The sequence below is a fragment of the Mandrillus leucophaeus genome, unplaced genomic scaffold (assembly GCF_000951045.1).
Source record: "Mandrillus leucophaeus isolate KB7577 unplaced genomic scaffold, Mleu.le_1.0 Scaffold887, whole genome shotgun sequence".
NCBI lineage: Eukaryota > Metazoa > Chordata > Mammalia > Primates > Cercopithecidae > Mandrillus > Mandrillus leucophaeus.
In genome coordinates, this window is record NW_012109663.1 from 190,504 (window position 1) to 212,008 (window position 21,505).

Sequence of the window (21,505 nt, forward strand, 5' to 3'; positions counted from 1 at the left end):
GCTGTAAAAATGAGCCAATCTTGGTGTCCAGATCTTGGTTTCTAGTACAGTTCTTCAATAAAGGAAACCAGGGATTCTTGGAGAAGTGACTGATTCTAAGATTGGAGTAAAAATGTACAAGATGAGCTGGGAGCATCTTGCAGTGCCAGATAATAAGGAGATGCTAAAAACCAAAACCAGAATCAGAACCCAAACAAAACACATTTATGGGCATGTCAAAGGAACACGGGGCCAACTGAAGGAACTCCCAGTGGCTAAAGATAGAACAATTGTAGCAACAGAGAAGGATTTGACTATAACCTAAAATATAAATTAAATATCCACAAGTCCTTATTGATATAGTGATTAAATAAATCAATGGGAAATTAAAGACAAATTTCCCATGCGGAGGAATTCAAATAATTTATGTAGCTACTCCACCCTCAAGGAGGAGGAACATAACTCCCAACCCCATAAGTGTGGGATGTACATAGCACTTCCTTCCAAAGAGCTCAGTATGAAAAAAAGGGAGAAAAAACAAATTAACTTTACAATGGAGAAATCTGACAACACTGCTCAGCCAGATGATCAAAGTCAATGTAAATAGAGATAAATCATGTTGATATTATGTACCTCTGATGTAATGTGGTATCAAGAAAACGGCACTTTACCTCTGTGGTCTTCCTCCTCCAAACTTACAACTTCAGTCAAATCATGAGAAAAATATCATAAAAATTCACTAGAGGAGTATCTTACAAAATATCTGCCCAGTTCTCCTCAGAGCTATTACAGCCAAGAGGAGCCTAAAGATACATGAGAACTAAATGTGATGTACCCTGGATGGAACAGAAAAAAAGAATTAGGTAAAAACAAAGGTAATCTAATAAAGTATGAATTTTAGTTAATAATATATTAATATTGGTTTATTAATAATAACAAATCAACTACACTAATGTAAGATATTAACAGTAGAAATAACTGTGCAGGCTGTATGGGAAATCTTTGTATTATTTTAGCAATTTTTCTGTAAATCTAAACTGTTATAAACAATAAAACATATTTTAAAGTAACATATACATTATAGTATGTGAGAAAATATAATGGCAAAAAAAAATGCAAAAACAAACTATATTCCATCTCTCAGAGATAATAATTATTAAGGTGTTCAGTGAATATTGTTCTAATCCTTTTCTGTGCTAACATGTAGGTATATTGTTTAAACAAGAAATCTCAAACCATATCTACATCTGCTGTTTAACAGACTGTTTACTTACTAAGATATGGTAAATATACTATATTTACATGTTTGCATATTTACATATACCATATTATACAAAATACATGCTTATATAGTATTATTTTAAAATGGCTTAGTGGAATTCTGCTGAATTGATATACCATAATTTATTGAACTAATTTTTGTACTTAAACATTATGGTATCCAAATTTTCACTATACCACAAAGGTCTTTGTGGTAACATTTTTAATGTTATTTTTGTGCATTTTATGCTCAACCCCACAAGACACTATTATTAAGAGCTAGTGTGTTTCTCCACCGTACTTTCTTTGCTCTTCATCCCTTCTTGCATGTCAGATTTTATCTGGGGTCAATTTTTTTTCTAATTGAAGCAGATTTTTAAAGATATCATTTGGAGGGGTCGTTTAAGTTGTAAATTTTCAGTTTTAATTTCTCTGGAAAATCTCTATTTCAAGTTTATACTCAAAAGACATATTTACAGAATATATATAGAATACTAAATTCACAATTATTTTCTCTCAGCACATTGAAGACAACATTCTAATGTCTCCTAGTTTTCATTGATACTGTTAATAATTTAGTAGTTGTCTGCTTCTCTTTCTCCTTGAAAATAATCTATCCTGTCTATCTGGTTCCTTTAAATATCTTCTCTCTCTCTTTGATATTCTGCAGTTTAATTATGATGTGTCTACTTGTGTGTATGTGTGTTTTAAAAATTATCCTGCTTAAGATTTATTGAGCCTCATGAATCTGTGGATTGGTGTCTGTGATAGGCAGAAAATGGCACCCCAAAGATGTTAAATGTCTTAATCTCCAGAACCTGTGATTCTAAGTTAAGGTTGTAGATGAAATTAAAGTTCCCAATCCGCAGACCTCAGGGTAAAAAGATTATCCTGGATTATTTAGGCAGGCCCAGTATAATCACAAGGATTCACAAAATGGAAGAGGGAGACAGAAGAGATGGTCAGAGTGACATGAAGTAAAAACGATTCAGCTTACTCATGCTGGTTTTGTAAATGGAGGAAGAGACCATGAGTCAAGGAATGCAGGTAGCTTCTAGAAGCTAGAAAAGGTAAGGAAACAAATACTCCCCTAAAGCCTCCAGAGAGGGATACACCTGCCATTACTTTCATTTTATCCCAGTGACCCCAGTGTTAGACTTCTGACTTCCAAAAGTATAAGACAATAAATTTGCATTTTAAACCACTAAATTTTGTGCTAATTTGTTATGGTAGCTATGGAGAACTGATACAGTGCCTTTCAATAGTTCTTGGAAATTCTTCAATATATTCCCCAAATATTGCCTTTGCCCCACTCACTCTATCCTCTATATCTCTTGATCTCTCGTTAACATTTTTTATTTTCTTATTTGGGTAATTATTTAAAATAATTGACTTCTGGTTCCACTTCAAATAAATTCATATTTTTATACCTATATATTAAGAATTATTTCATAAATGTAATTGTTGCATTACATATACTTTAAAAGGAAAATTGCATTTATGCTAGGATATAATTTAATTTAGGTTTTGAAATTTCTTTTTTTTTGAATGTCCAATACATTTATTCTGATCAAAATTAAAATCTTATTGTATTTACAGTAGTCTACTAAAAGAGTTTCCATCAATTCTCTCCTTTAAATGCTAGCAATGTGGTCAAAGATAATTTAGAATCCTTTTATGGTAACTGATATGATACAAAGACTTTTTTTGGTTGTCAAATTTATATGCGTGTATATATGTATGGGGGCATAAAATTTGGTTAATGACTCTATTTTGGAAAAATGAATGTTCTTTTTAGATTCTTAGATTCCCAGTGTTTCAAACCAGTTTTGCTTTTGATAAGGAATTCAATGAATCTTTATTTTCTTATAGAGAATTCTTTAAACAATACCTTTCAAAATAATGTATGTATTCCTATATAATTTTGCCTTGGAATAAAGAAAAGTCATCACATTAAGAATATTTTTAACTTAAGAATTTTTTTCAAGATTCTTTCAAAATGCTAACTCTCTCATTGATTTGAAAATACTTTTAGATTTAAACTGTTATGACCATGTAGGAATAACTTAAAGTGTCCTTCTAAATTTTTTTTTTCATTAATGTCATGCTTCTTTCTAAGAACAAAGTGTTTCAATGTTGTAAACAGACTTTTTTTTTTTCACATACCTTTCACACATCCTGACTTTCTATATCTAGTAGGGTAATACATTTCCTTCCAACCTTTAGTGGGGTGAAGTTCATTTGTCTTCTAATCTAAGAAAATACGTTAACTCCTGACAACCTCTGACACTCAACAGAAACACAACTGTACTTTGGAATTAATCATCCATCTTTATTTCATAGTCTCCTTATTTATCAATGTAAATGGAAGTATAGCAAATATTTCACAGTGTCATGTACTACCAAAGGAATTTCATTGCAATAGCATTGTTTAAAAATGTATAATTTGATTTTAATTTAACTATCGTAGATCAACTTTTACCCCTGTATGTTCAGCCTGAATGTCTAACCACAAATTCACAAAAATCAAGGGCTCTGTTAGTTTTCATACAAAATTGTGATGACTTATTATGAAGACAGTCCCAATTAATAATTGCATGTCATCTGTAAGAAATCAATTTTTTTCTCACTTACCACCTGTAATGTTTTTTAAGCAAAGAGGAATACTTGAGTCTAGGTTTCAAGGTTTATTTTTCTATAGTCCTAAAATCACTTCAGTAAATTAATCTGAGATGCATTTATCTAATATGCCAAATGACTGTTGTAAGGATTCCTATAACAATGTAAGGTGATTAACAATGTATGTAATTGTTCCACAGATGGCAGCTCTTGTTTTTTTTCTTATTGTGCTTTGCTTCTGCCCTGCTTCACATGTTATGTAAAATAGCTGGTGAGTTTTAGGAGGTAGTGCTCAAATACTTGCACAGTGTTTGCTGTGCTTGATCAACAGAGTGACAGAAGAGAATACTTCTTCGATACACAGAGTTCACTGAATTTGGAAAGGCTTTGGCATTCTTATTTCATCTGTAATGAAACAATCTCAAGAAGTCTTTTCTAAATTGTCCTTATAAAAAGAAAATGTTGTAAGTTTATATTTTATAAGATGATGTTATTTATAACCAGCAGAAGCAGCCTTATTTGAACATCTTATGTTGAAATGACTACTTAAAACAGTGACTCATAGGAGCTTTCTAGTGGAAATCAAATGCTCAAATGAAACAGAATTTAGTTTGTTAGGCAATAGTGATATATCTTTTATTGGTTGGACTCTGGAAAACACTTGACAACGAATAGTACTTTACCCGAAGGACACGTATCATGCACCACATAGTCTAACCACAAACATTAAAGGTCTTGCAACTGTGAGCCTCAAATGAAAATATGTAAGGACAGATTTCATACAATCAAATACGATACAAACTAGCTTTTAATTTAAATAAATATGTAAATAAAGTTCAAGTGATTATAATGGCTTTATATCCCTATGTATGTATTACAGAAATTGTGGCAAACAGTAGAAATCTATTCAAATGGAAAGTAAAGCACTTTCACATTACCTTATATTCGTAATCCCTATTATTCATAAAAACTTACATTTCTTTAACAAAGCTACTTTTCTGTTTAACTCCAGGAAAACTTTGTATTTATAACTTGAAGGTGATATTTCCAACCAAACAATTTATTTTTGCTTGCTACTATAGCTATATTTTTTTATACAAAATTGTGATAGCAGATGAAATTCTATTATCAATAGAAGGACAATTTTCATATTTCGATCTTTATATAAAGATATTATTCAAGAGGAAATATGCTTAACTTCATAGATTTTAAAATTTTAAATTTCATTGTGTCCCTATCAAGTCTACTATCTTTTACCTGGATTGTCTGGAAGATTTAATCTCAAGGTTAGGGTTTGAGAAAAGGGTTTTGAGAGTGACCAGGGTAGACTCAAGAATTCATTTTATATGAAAATATGGCCATAAATATTTTAAAATACATTCAGATAGCCCTTCACTAGCACATTTTTCCCTACTTTGCCAAAACATTCTCACATACTGCCTAAGCCACCTCATTTTAGTAGGTTTTGTTCATAGCAGGTCTCTCTCATGGGAGTTTCCAGGGACAAGGATTGATTCAGTTAGTATGGCCTCAGCCATACTAGGGTATTTACTTTAATTCTACAGAAGTTTTCTAATTAATAGTCTGTAGCAAAAGAACTAAGAGCTGGAATTCCCCCTCTTAATCTCTTCCTAGAAATGGGATTCAGAAAGGACAGGACTGCATCCAACCAGTTTGGAGACTCAGACAAATGTGTCTTGTCACAGACACAAATAGAGGTCTACTATGAAATACTCAATTGGCTTGCTAGTGTGCTAACGACAGACAATGCTGATTTGCTCAGACCTCATACAGTTTCACACATAAGGATGATCATCTGTGTTTCATGAAAGTTCTATCTACTTTAACATTATTTTGAAGTGATTGGTGGTGGTATGACTTAACAGTTTAAATATAAATCCTAAAATTCAGTGTGAATTTTTTATAATAGCATACAAATAGTATAAAAATTCAAAGATGTCCATACAAGAAATATTAAAATTTGGTTAGGTTTAGCTGAGTTTGAGAATCCTTACTACCTTCCCACATAGTATTGTAATGTGAATATAGGCAGTTACTATAACAGGCATAGTGATGGTTATATATTAAGCAGAAAGTATCACCACCAGTTTTTTTCTTGGAACGTCCCTCAGTGTCTCTGCATTTATAGGATGGTATACTGGTTTGGTTTAGCTCTCAAAAGTGAAAACATTTAAAGTTTCCTCATTGGGCAAAAAAAATTAAAAAGAGTGAGGGACTGAAAACTGCAGCCCACCTACGTTTAATCATTAATAGTGAGCCCTTCAGTGAACTTAGGTCGTGGTTTTGGAGTTTGGAGTCTGACCTTTCCCCAAAGATAAACATGATTGTTGCAGGTTCTGAAGAGGGTCACTCCCTCACTGGCTGCCATTGAAAAAGCCTACTTCTCAGTGACTCCTAGCTGGGCACTGGATGCAGTTGAGGGTCGCTGGTCAATATGATTCTCCTTGCTGTGCTTTTTCTCTGCTTCATTTCTTCATATTCAGCTTCTGTTAAAGGTAAGTTTGTGTTGCCTTTTGCTAAACTTTAATTTCAATCTTTGGGGTGGGAGGCGGATACGTGCGTGTGTGTGTGTTTGTATGAGTGAATAGTGAAAGAGTTTCTAACTAAAGTATCTTCAAAATCATGTAACTTTGGAATGTTTGTGAAAGCATGGTTGAATTGAAATGAAAACCAAATTCAAATCCCTACAAACATTAAGAAAACAGAGATTTCTCTTAGGTTCAGTTCCTCAGACCAGTGTGTTCTTGCTTTAATTTCTCATTCATGGTCTGTTTTTAAAAGAAGGAAAAAAGATACCCGCTATTGTTACCTGCTGCTGTTGGTCACACTGAATGCAGCTCCTTCATTTGAATTGTAAATGAAGATTTTTTTTAAAACCCAGTTCTTAAATTTTCTTCTAGTTGCTTAGCAATGTGACCTCAAGAAGAATTAGACCCAATGAAAAAGGCATTTGATTTGCCAAAGAATTATGAATGAAATGGCACAGCATGTATTTAATTCTGTTATAATTCAAAAATGATAGAATTCATAGTGAATTAATGAAAATTAAATTTCCTGATACAGATTTAAGAAATAAGACATTACTTTTGGAAAAATAATGTTGCTGCTTACAGTTTATATTTTAAGATGAAATTAATTTTAAAAATACGTATGCATTAATACCATTGAAAAGGCAAGAGATAAAACATTTTATGAGCAATGGTTTCATAAAACTGTTGCGAAATGTATTAATACAGAATCTTGTTTCAAATCAGCTAGATTATAAACATTGGATTTCCAAATGCTGCATTATGTACAATGAATACTCTTTTGTTTCTTAAGAAGACACACTGTTAAAACCAATTGATCAAACAGCTTAGCATTATAGGGACCAATTTTAAAACCATGTACTCTAAGTAATTGATAGAAAACAATTCACTTATAAACTTCTAAAACCTGTTGTGGATAAATGTAGCTTTTGGTATTAAAGTAAAGTTTGCCTCAGGACTTTTGTTTAGAAAATTTCCACATGAGGAAAAAAACCTAATCTTCATTATTGGAGCAATAGAGGGCTAAATTTAAACCAATTCACCTAAGCAAATCACACTGTAGGTTCTTGAACTAAAGAAAATATTTTCACCAATTTCTAAATGTTTACTCTTTAAACATACAGTTCTTACTTGGACAAAAGAAATTTTTTAATGAGAAAAAGATTTGTAAATTGTATCTGACTGAGAGTTGTTATATAGAGAACTTACTATTTTGTCTGCCAAATAAACTGTTGAGTAGTCAAAATATGTGTGATTTAAATACCATAGTATCAAACCTAATACCATAAGTATTTTGAGAAAAATAAATGAGACATGGTACTTATCATGAACTTCTCTTCTTTTCCCATTTTATAAACTAGTTAATTGGGTGACCTCATGTTTTCAAATGTACTTACAAAAGATTTAAATGTACACATACACTAGACAATGACTATTGGGAAACAGCATAAATGAGAAAATGTGGTTTAGAATATTATAGGTAGCTGTAGCTACAGTTTATTGTGTACAAGCTTAGTAGTAAATCTAGATTTTTAAAGCTTGAAACATATAATTTAGGGGCCACTTTTGAGAAAAGATTACAAAAATATCTTACTATTGCAAAGGTTGCTCAAAAAGAGATGGCATGTGGATACATTGCTAGGGTCCTCTTCTGCAGTCTTTGGAAGGATCCTGGGCAAGAGAGCTTAAGCTTCATTAGCATCATGGTACGTTGCTTATGCTGATTTCATAAATTAAAAGTGCATGACTTGAGAGCTTCTTTACCTAGATGGAATAACTTTTTGCATTATAGTACCATGATTTAATTATAGATTCTTTGCCCTTTTAACAACTGACATTAGTTAGCAAACAACTCGTGAAGAGTTTACCTTAAAATCAGTCCATTTAAAATTTGAGGATCTCATGCCTCATTGCCTCAAAACTCATCTCTAAATTACCAATGCAACTTTAGTAAATCCTCAGATCTGGGTGGATGTTGAGGGAAGGTTAGAATCTAAAGAAAATTGAGGCTGAGTGTGGTGGCTCATGCCTGTAATCCCAGCACTTTGGGAGGCCAAGGTGGGTGGATCACCTGAGGTTGGGAGTTCGAGACCAGCCTGACCAACATGGAGAAACTCTGTCTCTACTAAACATACAAAATTAGCCAGGCATAGTAGTGCATGCCTGTAATCCCAGCTACTCAGGAGGCTGAGGCAGGAGGATCACTTGAACCTGGGAGGTGGAGGTTGCAGTGAGTCGAGATCACGCCATTGCAGTCCAGCCTGGGCAACAAGAGCGAAACTCTGTTTCAACCAAAAAAAAAAAAAAAAAGAGAGAGAGAGAGAGAAAGGAAGGAAGGAAGGAAGGAAGGAAGGAAGGAAGGAAGGAAATTGAATGGCAGATTGGAATCTGAAGAGGGTGTTAGGATTAGGATACAAGAGCACATCTATATGATTTGCTGTGTGAACTTTCCAAAGACTTAAGTTTTCCCTACTTTTTCTTAGTTATACTTTGTAATGATTGGACTATTTTCAGTGCATTCTCTGGGTTTTCCTTATAAAGTATTTTTACCTATTTAATTTCATCACCTTTAAACCTGTATACTTCCTGCATTTCCAGTCTTTCTCTCAATCCTTCACCCCACCCTTACTTTTTAGTCCATTTTTATTAATCATCTTCCAGTTCTTTTTTGTTCTTACCCTTCATTCTCCTTAACTTCTGACCCTTTAGTTTTCTGTTGGGTTCATAAATGCCATTACCTATCACCCTTATCATCATTGTACATCTCTTCAAACCTCACCATTAACTTATGTTTGCTTTATCTTCTTGACTAAGCCAATTATCAGTTATTGTACTCATATAAATCTGACAGAGGAGTATATAAAAAATATTTCTTGAAGATTCAAAACTAACAGTTTTGTTGCTTTTAAGTTACTTAAAAATTCTAAATGCACTTGAAGGTCAAATTAAAGAGGTTCTGACTTTTTGGCTAATACTAATTTCTGTTTTGGTTTTATCTAACAACAGTTATCAAAAAATATTATTATACATACTCTGAAGAGCAATATCCTACAAAAGGAATTAAGTCAACAATATAAATTGGACATGCCCCAATGCCCAATGTTGCCAGAACTCTGCAAAAAGTAAACAGAGAAATACTGATCAAAAAGGAAAGTATAAGAAGGATAACACTCTAGCACAGTCCAAATTATTTGAACCATTTTAGGCTTTTTCTCCTGTTGAAAGAGGTAAGAAACAGTTTGGAGGAATAAAAGGCCCATTCTTTCCTGTGCTTTATCTTTTCCAAGTCATAGTCAAAAAATTGATTTATTATATGGCCAGTAAAGTGAGGTAAGAAAAAAAGTGAATAACATAATAGCTTGGAAAGCTTTGGAATTTAAGAAAGGTTACCTTCCTACAAATATTTCATAGTTATTTTAACCAGAAGACATCTTAATATAATCCACAAAACTTGGATTTCGGTAAATTTAGACTTCAAATCTGCATTATATTTGCTATATTGGGTTGAACTTGCAGTCAGCTTCTATCTGCTGTCACACAATGCTTACTTTTAAGAATTGCTCTGAGGATTAGATAAGACAACATGTATTTCCTTTATGCCCTATGTGGAATTTGATAGGTGTCATAAAAAGAAGGCCTCCTGACCAAAATATTTTTCCTAACCAGAAAGCCAGTATTTGAACCTGCTATAGAGTCCCCAGTTAAAATGCAGAAGAGATAGAGATAAGAGGGAATCCCAGCCTTCATCCGCTTCAAGGTTTTTCCTGACTCTCTTTGCCTTCTGTATCTCACACCTCAGTTTCTGCCGGACTTGGTGCTTGGACACAGCTTGGTTTTGTGTATACACATTTAGATCCTTTCATACTTCCTTCTCCTGGCTCTTCTTGATTCCTATGAAAATCCTTGTCCCTTTTCTTTGAAGGTTTGACAGATTATGTAATTTCACTACCCAAAACTCTATGACAGCGTCCCACCTCACTCAAACTCCCCAAATCTTTCTGCCACCCATAGGTACCTCCTTGACCTCATCTCCTTCACTGTGTCTTTTACTTACTAATTTCCAGCCTCTTTGGTCTCCCTGCTCTTTGCTCTTCCTTCACTACACCTGCAGGAGCCCTCCTCGGGGCCTTTGCACTTGCTGTTTCCTCTGTGAGGGGAAGGGGTAGAAAGGATAGGAGTTGGGGGAGGGGGGTACCCTTCCCACAGATATCCATGTGGCTCACCAAAAACCTTTGTCCAAAATGTCACCTTTCCACAGAGGTTTTTCTCTCAGCACCTCCATTCCCTTTCCTGCTTCAGTTTTCTTCATGAGCACTTCTAACATACTATATAACTTGCTTATGTACTCATTCTTTTTAATTGCCCTTCTCCATCGCATTTAAATGTAAACTCCATGAGGGTAGAAACTTTGTCTCCTGACCGGGTGCGATGGCTCACACCTGTAATCCCAGCACTTTGGGAGGGTGAAGTGGGCGGATTGCTTGAGCTCAGAAGTTCAAGACCAGCCTGGTCAACAAGGCAAAACCCTATCTCTACAAAATATAAAAATTAACTGGACTTAGTGGCATGAGTCTGTGGTCCCAACTACTCAGAAGACTGAGACGGGAGGATCACTTGAGCCTGGAGATGAAGGTTGCAGTGAGCCGAGATCACACAACTGCACTCCAGCCTGGGTGACAGAGTGAGACCCTGTCTCGGAAAAAAAAAAAAAAAAAAGTAAAGAAAACAAGAAGAAACTTTCTCTGCCTTTCTCTGCTTGTTAACTGGTGTAGTCCCAGAGCCTTAAAAAGTACTTACTGTTCAACAGGTACTCACTATATTCTAGTTGAATGAATGAATAAATTTCTAGCTCACTACCTAGGAATGGAAAATAATGCAACCTAAAGTTTTAGAGATATATAGTATAGGTAAGAGCATAATCTTTACAGACAGACAGCCTGGATTAAAATCATGTCTCCAGCCAGACGTGCATCTATAATCCCAGCACTTTGGGAGGCCGAGATGGGTGGATTACCTGAGGTCAGGAGTTTGAGACCAGCCTGGCTAACATTGTGAAACCCTATCTCTACTAAAAATACAAAAATTAGCTGGGTGTGGTGGCATATGCCTTGTAACTTGTAATCCCAGCTACCCAGGAGGCTAGGCTGAGGCAGGAGAATTGCTTGAGCCCGGTAGATGGAGGTTGCAGTGAACCGAAATCATGCCACTGTGCTCCAACCTGGCTGACAGAGCAAGACTCTGTCTCAAAAAAAAAAAAAAAAAAAAAAAAAAAAAAAAATCATCTCTATGATGAGCGACCTTAGGTAAATTATATTGTTTCTGTGTCCCCTCAGTCTCTTCATCTATAAAATGAGACTAATAATAGTGCCTATCTCATTAGATTTTTGTGAGGATTAAATAAGTTAATACATATAACATGCAGATGATGGATTTTTGACCACTATTTCCTCTGGGCAAGTATGTGCTGTCATAGATAGAGGAGACAGTGAACAGATTGTTACTGTGTAGGTGGGTAAGTCCTTTTCAGAGGTTTTCTTAATTTTTTGGCATTGCAAAGTAGTTTTTGCTATCACCTTTCTCGACTGCTTTGCTTTGGTCTAGTCACCCCAAACCCCTTTCCTGTACCTCTCCCCATATGTATATTTCCTGAGAGAAAAAAAGAGTATGGTTTCCTATTATAGTAAACCGGGCAATGAAACCCCTTTAGCATTGAGGAATAAGGTAAACTGAAGTCTTTTTTAACTATCTCCTGAGAACCATAGATAGAAAATACACAGAAGAAAAACACTTTATGTGACCATTCATTTTAAGTCATCTCTGGGAAAAGACTTGCTCCTTGGCATTTCTTTTGGTTAGGTAAACTGAATTGGATACTGTGTGAACGCATTCATATATCAGTTTTCTTGGATCACAGTACAGATTTGTATACTATTTGATCTTTTTAAATTAAGCCATGCCAAGTTTAAGCCTGTACTAAGACTTCATATAGTAAGACATTATTTTATTTGGGCACAGCTAATTTAAAGTTACATATGTACAGCCTTGAAATGTACCTTTGTACTAAAAGTTTGCTAATTACATTAATAGAGTAAATTGCACTGAAGAGATGTTTCTTAAATATCAAAAATATCCAAATTAAAGAACTTCCTTCTAACCGCTAAAATTACTTTGGAATTGATCTGCTTGCATTTAAATAATATGTTAATTACAAATGGTTCATATTACATTTATAAACCAATTATTGATGGGTCATCTACTTGAAATCATATTCATATAATTAAGAGAAATACAATGGCATTTAAACAAAACAACAAAATATCTATAGTTCAACCATGGCACTAGCTGATAATTGATTAGGAATACAAACTAAAGTTCTCTGAAATGGGAACTTCTTTGTTTGTTTTTTGTTTGTTTATCTATATTTTACAAGTCAAAGATTTCAGCAGACAAAGTAGAACCATGTTTCAATCAGCGAATATTTACCAAGCTTCCTGAGCCCCACTGTGGTAGAGAGATGCACTGATGGTGAGACAGCATGTTCCCTTACAATGAAAACTTGATTTGTGTCATTATCTTTATGCAGGTCACACAACTGGTCTCTCATTAAATAATGACCGGCTGTACAAGCTCACGTACTCCACTGAAGTTCTTCTTGATCGGGGCAAAGGAAAACTGCAAGACAGCGTGGGCTACCGCATTTCCTCCAACGTGGATGTGGCCTTATTGTGGAGGAATCCTGATGGTGATGATGACCAACTGATCCAAATCACGGTGGGCATTTTCTACCAGATAAATGCAAAGATTAGATGTCAGAAGTTTTTGAGAAGTCTACCATTTGACAGCACTTGTTTTGGGTTCTTGGTTATACATCCATTTAGTTTGTTATCTATCACTAAAATAAGCAATTCTACATATTTAAAGGTTTTGCTGATGAAAAGTGAACTGATCTTTCCAAATTGTTGAAACAGACAACAGAAGGTATATACTGGTAAACAACCAGAGTATGGTGTTCGATTCTATAGATCATGTTAATAGGGACATTATACTAGAGTCTTTTCAAAATGTTCTCGGAGAGAAGGGTCAATAATCCATTTTGTATGGAAAATGATTTAGACCACTAACTCAAGAGGAGATCAGTTAGGAGGTTCCTACATTCCTTGATACAACAGGTAGAATTACTGAAGAGAGAGTAAACCCAGTCTGTGTTCTTCCTGAGGAAGAAACCAAGTACTCCCCCGAATAACAGTGTTTGGTCAGTTAAAATGGTTTAGATTTATGTGTTGAAGAGGGAGGCCAAATTAGATGGTCTCTGGGGACTTTTCCAATGGTAATATATGGTGATTCCCTTATTTGCTTCTCAAGAACCTAAAGATAATAGATTCCTTGAGTAAAGTCAGTTATTATTCTGCATCTTGGTGTGAAACAGGCACACAGGACAAAGTATTTGGAACAAGTAGTTGCTGGTGTCCTTTATAATGAGGTGTCATAGCAATCCATTTACAAGTGATATTTGCTTCTTTGGATGTCTCTAATTGCTGTTGTGTTTTCCAAGTTGGATCAAAGCATCATCATCCATCTCTCTGAGCCATTTCTCAATACAACAGTAAACTATTCTCCAGAAAACATTATATTCCTCCTTATTCAGTAATTCAGCTTTATTGTTATTTACACAGATGAGGTAGAAGGGGGCGGGGGTCCTTTCCAACAAGTGGTAAAGAAAGTGAAGTGATCAGGCAGACAGAAACCACACAAAACAAATGAAAAGGGGCAACGATAGGAAAGAATCATATTCAAGTGATAGTTATTTTAAGCCTAAAGTCACAGAGTTCTTTAAGTATTGCTATTTTTACCTTATTAAAAAACCTAGTTTTTAAATACCTTCTCCATTCTTTTAAAGTGAGTGGCAAGGTCCTGTAAATCATGAACTGAAAATGACAGAAGAAATTGTGGCCAACTCTGTCTGTTTCTTTACCATTTTATTTGCAGAGAGACTCTGATGAAGACAGACATAGGAAGTTTTTTTTAAACAGGTTTCTTTCTGTTACTCCAGATGAAGGATGTAAATGTTGAAAATGTGAATCAGCAGAGAGGAGAGAAAAGCATCTTCAAAGGAAAAAGTCCACTTAAAATCATGGGAAAGGAAAACTTGGAAGCTCTGCAAAGACCTGTGCTCCTTCATCTAATCCATGGAAAGGTAAAAGGGCGTTTAGGTTCCACATCTTCTTCTCCAACTTCATATTTTTCTTCCCTTCAGCAGATACTATTTTGAGGTAATCACATTATAACTACTTTTATGGAAATGGAATTTCTTCAAGAACTAAAGAACTGAGGTTGTAAATTAAATGTTTCTAAACTAAATCAATGCCCCGAGTTCCCTTACATTTACTAGCCAATTTGTTTCCTATTTTTCTGAAAATCTTTATAGTAGAATCAAGTATTTATTTATTGATGAAAGGCATTATTAAAAGGTAATTTTCTTATCAAATTATAAGGGATTACAAACATAATGTAACAAAGGAAGTCATCAAAGCATCATTGGATAAATTCAGGAAAGAAGACAAATTATGAGACTGAAATGATCCAACTTAGATTAGTAATATTGATTTGTTATGAGATTATCAATATTTGGCTAAAGTACAAGGTTAAAGCTTTTAAAAGGGTATGACAAGTCTAAAGTAGAGTTTTTTAAAGCCTTTAGAAATTATTTTAAAACTATGACATGGAAAAGCATTTTGTATATTAAAATAATGATTGAACACTTTATAATATCTATTTGAAATTCTGTTTTAAAAATTCTATAAGTGTGCATTACTTACGACTTGAGTCTAGTCACTTAAAATGGTCTTAATAAATTTGGAATTGAGAAACAATTGTGATCAGTTAATTATTAGGCATTACATATGTGTGTTTATGAAAGTTACAGATAGTGTGCTGACATACATAAAAATGTGTCTAAAGATGAGAGCTCAGTTTTAGGAACAAAAGCAGGAAAACAGAAAGGGAACATTAGACTTATAACTCCATACATCTCTAAAATTTCACTTTCTAAATTCAAAGATAAACTGATCTTTATATACTGATAAAGTAATACTTTATTTATTTTCAACTAAAGTATTTGAAAACAAATACTTTGGACATTTCATATATGTATATTGCTAATCATGATGCACATTTTTGTATGAAGTTCTAAAAAGGAGCTCACAAGAAGAAATCTTGTATTTTCACCTCTCCTACAACTAAGTATGAATCACTATCTTTAAGAATGCTTTCTCTTCCTTCTCCACTTGTCAAAATACTTCCCATGTTTCTGACTGCTCACATGCCATTTCTGTCATAAATTTCACACCCTTCCAGCCAGCTGGAAATAACCATCACTCTTTAGAATACTCTTAGCACTTTGCAGCTCACTCATGACCCTTATCACTTTCTTTTTCATCATTTGTGTTCATTGCTAGATTATGGATCTTGGATAGAAAAAAATCCAATTCCTCTTTGTATTTCAGCCTCTCCCCTCACATCCATGCCCTTCCACTCCCTCCTTCCCCAAAGCACCCAGAATTATGCCTTGCACTGCATATTTTTATGAAGCTTTCTCCAACATCTTTCCAAACCTCTGGGCCTATTTCTATCAAAGCATTTATCACAGTGTATTGTCATTCTCTTTTTATGTCTTGGCTCTCCACATTCAGAGTAAGTTTCTCATGGGCAGAGTTGTATCTTTGTCTATTCAGCACCTTGCTCATAGGGGGGACTGAATATAGATACTTCTAAAATAAAGGATAAACAAATAAGATTATATAGGGCTCAACTGAATTGAACTTTGATAAAGGTTTTACTTATTGTTTACTTTATAATAGCTAAGACAAACTAAGCACTTACTGTGTGCTAGGTGCTGACTAAAGGCATTACACGAATTGTCTCTTTTATTCTTGTAATGGCCCTGAGCAGTAAGGGCTGCCTTATCAACCTCTTGTGATAGTTGAGGAACCAAAGTTAAGAAAGGTTAAGAAATTTGCCTATGGTCATACAACTGGCAGGCGGTGGAGTTGGGATTTGAAATAGAGTCTATGCTCAAACTTTTATGTCTACTGTCTTCCAGCTGGAAAGTATTTGGAGAAATGCCTGCTTCTTTGGTTGACTTGCAGTGTTCCTTATTTACATCATGAGATCAGTTGACTTATTTGATTTTCTTATGGCTCAACTTTGTTAACAACATGAAATATTGTTATTTTCTTCTCTGAGCTTCCAATGTGGCAAGACACTTGAGTTCATAGATATTATTTGCATTTATAATCTTAATGACAACCAATCATTTTATAGCTCCTTTGGTAGCAGCTGAGTACAAAGTCTTCTGCTACACACATGAAAGGACTCAGTACCCTCACTGTTCAAAGGCTAGGATGGAACTGCCACATCATTATTTTAGTAACGCAGTGGGCTAATTCTAGAGGAGCTATGATTTGCGATGATTTACTGTAACCACAGGTTAAAGTACATCATCATATCTTTCAAATATATAATAAAGTATTTGTTGGAAAAAACAATGAAGACTAAGAAGCCAACAGGAAGTTTTGGCCAAATCAGTATCAGAAAGATCATTACTTAAATTATCATTTCAGTTTACTATGAGAGAAATTATGGACAGGCAGAGTAAACTGCAGACGGGCTACTTTCTTAGAGAGCATTTTCTACCATAGGCTCAAATTAAGTTGTGCTCCCTGAAGTTTCTGTGATTTCAAGGATGCTCATCAGCATGTAACTTTTGTCCTTCCAGACCTCCCCCTCTCTCCCTTTCCCATATGAGGGTCTCATGTTTACATTTTAAAAGAGAGTCCATTAAAATACTTAGATACATATTCATTGCACATCTTTTTTTTATGCCCACTCATCTTCCCTACATAAGTGGGCATGACTCTAGTTTTGTCTACAAATCATCGAGTTGGAAACGTGACAGTAATCTGATTAAGTTGATTAACGCTGATGAGTGAAAGATGCCTCAAGTTATACTATGGATTCTTTTTTTGGCCTGAAAGGCTAATCCAATTAACTGGATAATTACCAGATTTCCATTTCTGGTTTTGGCTTTGTGTTGATTAAATTAACCACGTGGCTGCTGAATTGGGCCTTTATTTTGTATTGTTTCCAGGCATTGATTTGTTCTCTAAATCAGCATGGCTCTTGTACACACACTGAACTGCCACAAGAAATGTGACACCTTGAAAGTCCTTCTGAAATTTGTTATATATTCCTTTACATGTTTGTTCTCCAATGTGTCATTTCCTAGCCGTGCTCTGTCTTAGATAGATATCAAATATAAAATTACTAATCTTTGTTTGCTGGGATTCTTTTTATTATTTTGATTGTTTGGCCACTTAATAGAATTTAGTCTCCTCTTATTTTTAAAAGATATATAAAGGAAGGTGTGGAGAAAGGCATTGTCTTCCTAAGAAAAAAACAATATGAATGATGACTACCTATTTCAAGAGGAAATTGGCCCCTCATATTTGGCTGGAAGAGGCACTGCACTGCCTTCCCAGCCATTTTACCCAGTCTCCCTCTAGGTGTGGTTTCCTTGGATTAAAGACTTCGTTTGTAACCAGGTCGTACCTGCTGCTGCTCTTTGGAAGCTCTGAGTACTGTGAATTTAGATAAGAGCCCTGTGCTGTTGGATGTTCAGAACTAATTTCAATGCTGAATGAAGTAATCAACTTTATGGCCTGAGTATAATAAAACTTACTCAGTTCCTGTTGTGAAATAATAAATTTAAGATTATTGCTGTGACAGCCATGTGGCTTGAACTGCAAAATTCTGACTTCATATTATTATTTTTTAAATGATTACAAGGCAGCTCAATTCTAACAGTTTTGACATTTAGCTGGTGTGGATATCAGTACTATCTTCACTTTGGATCTCATCAGTCTGCACTAAAGAAAAAGAATTTAGGCCCTAGAAGTAGCAGTCATATAAAAGAAAAAGAAATATGTTCATTTTTCTAGTTCTGGGGAAGCAATAAAAACTAATAGAAAGGATGAAAAAAACTTTTTTCTTTGTGTCTCACAGTTTATAGCTATCATTCAGCCTGCCAGGAGGGAAAAAAAGGCTCTAACACCATTTTCTAAGGGATCCAGAGATCAAAATCAAAACTTGGTCCACAGCAGTGAGTCAATAACAGATAAGCACTTAATCTTATGCATAGTCCAAAGATTAAATCCAAGAACTGGGTTTCCTTACCTTCTAGGTAAAACTTTAAAAATAGTTCAGGTACATTTTGTAGCCTGGAAGGAAAATGACACAGTGGTGACAATGCTTTTGTTTTTCCCACTTAGGAGATCTTGCTTTCTAAAGTGTTTATGGTTCATACCAAAAAGACATGGGCCATATAGACATGTGTGTATTGCCACTGAGTGAACACTTTTTGACTATTTTGGGGTAATCTAGTTATGAACTTCTAATAGTCATGATATCTGGAGATACACTTCCAAATATTTGAAAAGGAAATTACATTGTGATTATTAAAGGAAGGAGATACAGTTTACAAAATAGAACTTCAGAAACTCAGGCTTGGGTCTGAGATATTGCCAGTGATTTGTTTGAGAATATGATACTGTGAATTTTCAGACACTGAGGTCATTATTCCAGTTTCTTTCTAAGTTGGACAAACACTATTCCAACATTTATAGGTTAGGCCAGTCTAATGACTAAAACTGATTGCCAGATAAAGTACCTAGTAAATCCATCACTAGGCAGAGTATATGTAGGAAGTAAAAATAGAGATTTGAGACACTTGTTTGGATAATTCAGGAAAAATATTCTCTTCTTCTAAGGCACAAGAGAGTCTTTATGTAGGCTAAATTACTGAGCTTGGTATTATTTGGATTCATTGCATAGTTATTGAGCTTTATGTTTTACTTTAGAAACTGGTTGGTTTTAAAGAGTACTAGGAAGGCATTCAGGATATTTCTGGTAGAAATGCTCAACTGTAATTTTCATGGACCTTGGGAATTTTTACAGGGAACACGTATCTATCCTCTATTTCTAAATTGTGTGATGTGTATCAAGTCTACGGGATGAAAACCAACAAGCTGCTTTCCATTAAATTCGCTTTGTACTTTTATCCTTGTTTCTTCAACATTAAATTATCAAAATGGCAAAAGACACTGTTATCATCTCTGTGCCTATAGATATCAAAGATGATAAAACAAAGCTAAGTGGCTTACTATTCCTGCCAAATCATAGTCACCCTCCTCATTTCAACCTCCTTTCTCTGTCTTCTGATGGGAACCTCAAAGCAGTGCCTGGGGCAGGTTATGGAGCAGTAGCAATCTCAACCTCAAATTTCCCAGCCTTATGTATGTGTATATATATATGTGTGTGTATATATAGGTACACATTTACCCAATACCAACATAAATACTCTGGAAGATGAAGAACATTGCCCCTGTGAAATGTTGACCATGGGTATTATGGCCACGCCTGGGGCCTTGTGATGCCCATAGAGGCTGTGCCATCTCAGGAATCTCAAAGGTAGTGATTGCCATTTTCGGCCAAGGACTTTTTTATTTGCTGTTATTTTAAACTTCAGTTATTTTTTGTTTCAAGTACCATTACAGGTAGAGAACATGCTGACATGTTCAAACAGAATGTTCATTTCTCTTCCCTTGGGCCACCCTTGTTTTCATGAGGCTCCCAGCTTATATCAGTGCTCTTGCCCAATGCTGTGCCCATCATGCAAGAGCCTTCACTATCAGTCTCTCTAAACTTCACATTCTGATGGTCTCAGAGATTTTAAATAGCTTCTTTTCACAAAAACGAAATTCCAGATTTGGAGTGTCAGATCTCTTTCTCCCAGGATTAATACAGGTAAGCATCTGACTTTGTCTGACACTTATTTAACTAAATCTGATAAATTATTCATTTTTGCTTCATTTGTGTTCTGTTCCCCTCTCTCCACCAGGTCAAAGAGTTCTACTCATATCAAAATGAGCCAGTGGCCATAGAAAATATCAAAAGAGGCCTGGCTAGCCTATTTCAGACACAGTTAAGCTCTGGAACCACCAATGAGGTACTTACAAATATTATTAAGGATTCAGCATCTCAATAAGTTTGTAAGGATTTCTACTTATACAATTTAAGTAGAAGAGTTACTACTAAGATAATGCTCAGAAAAGGTGAGTTGTGTAATGAAGTCTTGTTTACCTAGAGAATTAGAATTATTTACACTAAAGGAACGTCGTGGGGATCATTCCAGTGGTTCCCAGACGTCACTGTGCACCACTGTACCATGGAGGGGCTTGTTACAAATATAGATTCCCTATATTCATCCCAGAGATTCTGATTCAGTAGATCAGGGAGGACTGAATATCTGTTTTTTGTTTGTTTGTTTGTTTGTTTGTTTTTTGAGATGGAATCTCACTCTGTGGCCCAGGCTGGAGTGCAATGGCGCAATCTCAGCTCACTGCAACCTCTGCCTCCCAGGTTCAAGTGATTCTCCTGCCTCAACTTCCCAAGCAGCTGGGATTACAGGCATGTACCACCATGCCCAGCTTGTATTTTTAGTAGAGACGGGGTTTCACCATGTTGGCCAGGCTGGTCTTGAACTCCTGACCTCAGATGATCTGCTCACCTTGGCCTCCCAAAATGCTGGGATTACAGGCATGAGCCACCACGCTTGGCCAAATATCTGTATTTTAACAGTCTTTGTGGATTATTTGGATGCCTTGTCAAGGTGGGGAACCACTCGTCTGTACCAACACTGTTCATTTTGCAAAAGAAGAAACTAGAGAAGTTAGGTGGACCTTCCAGTATCATACCTGGGGTCAAGACTGGAGTCCAAGTTTCTTAGACTGAATTCAACCAGCCCATGAGTGGGTGAAAAATCTGATGGTAGGGTTGGACCAAAAGAATGTTGGTTAGCTTGCTAGAAAAGAGACCTCTGCCTCTGTGATGCTGGCAGAGGCCCCAGGAGAAAGCTCAGAGAAGCTAGACAGAATCTGTATTGAGATACATTTGCCTAAATTCAAACTAATGATGTGTAACTAATGATGATTTGAGTTAGTCCCACAGGATTTTAAGAATTTCTTTTTTTTTTTTTTTTTTTT

General features: G+C 35.2%; 1 protein-coding gene across 2 annotated transcripts in view; it reads left to right on the top strand.

Annotated features, from left to right (window-relative positions):
• Positions 1–21,505, top strand: part of MTTP (microsomal triglyceride transfer protein) — a 58,524-nt gene that overhangs the window by 4,161 nt on the left and 32,858 nt on the right. Inside the window, exons 2-6 of one of the 2 annotated variants that reach the window (XM_011969358.1) lie at positions 2,144–2,309; positions 6,213–6,374; positions 12,991–13,178; positions 14,458–14,601; positions 20,362–20,469. In XM_011969358.1, the coding sequence (XP_011824748.1) occupies positions 6,314–6,374; positions 12,991–13,178; positions 14,458–14,601; positions 20,362–20,469 (501 nt within the window). In that variant the 5' untranslated portion in view covers positions 2,144–2,309; positions 6,213–6,313. The remainder of the gene's footprint in view (positions 1–2,143; positions 2,310–6,212; positions 6,375–12,990; positions 13,179–14,457; positions 14,602–20,361; positions 20,470–21,505) is intronic. The other variant, XM_011969357.1, reaches the window with a different exon arrangement.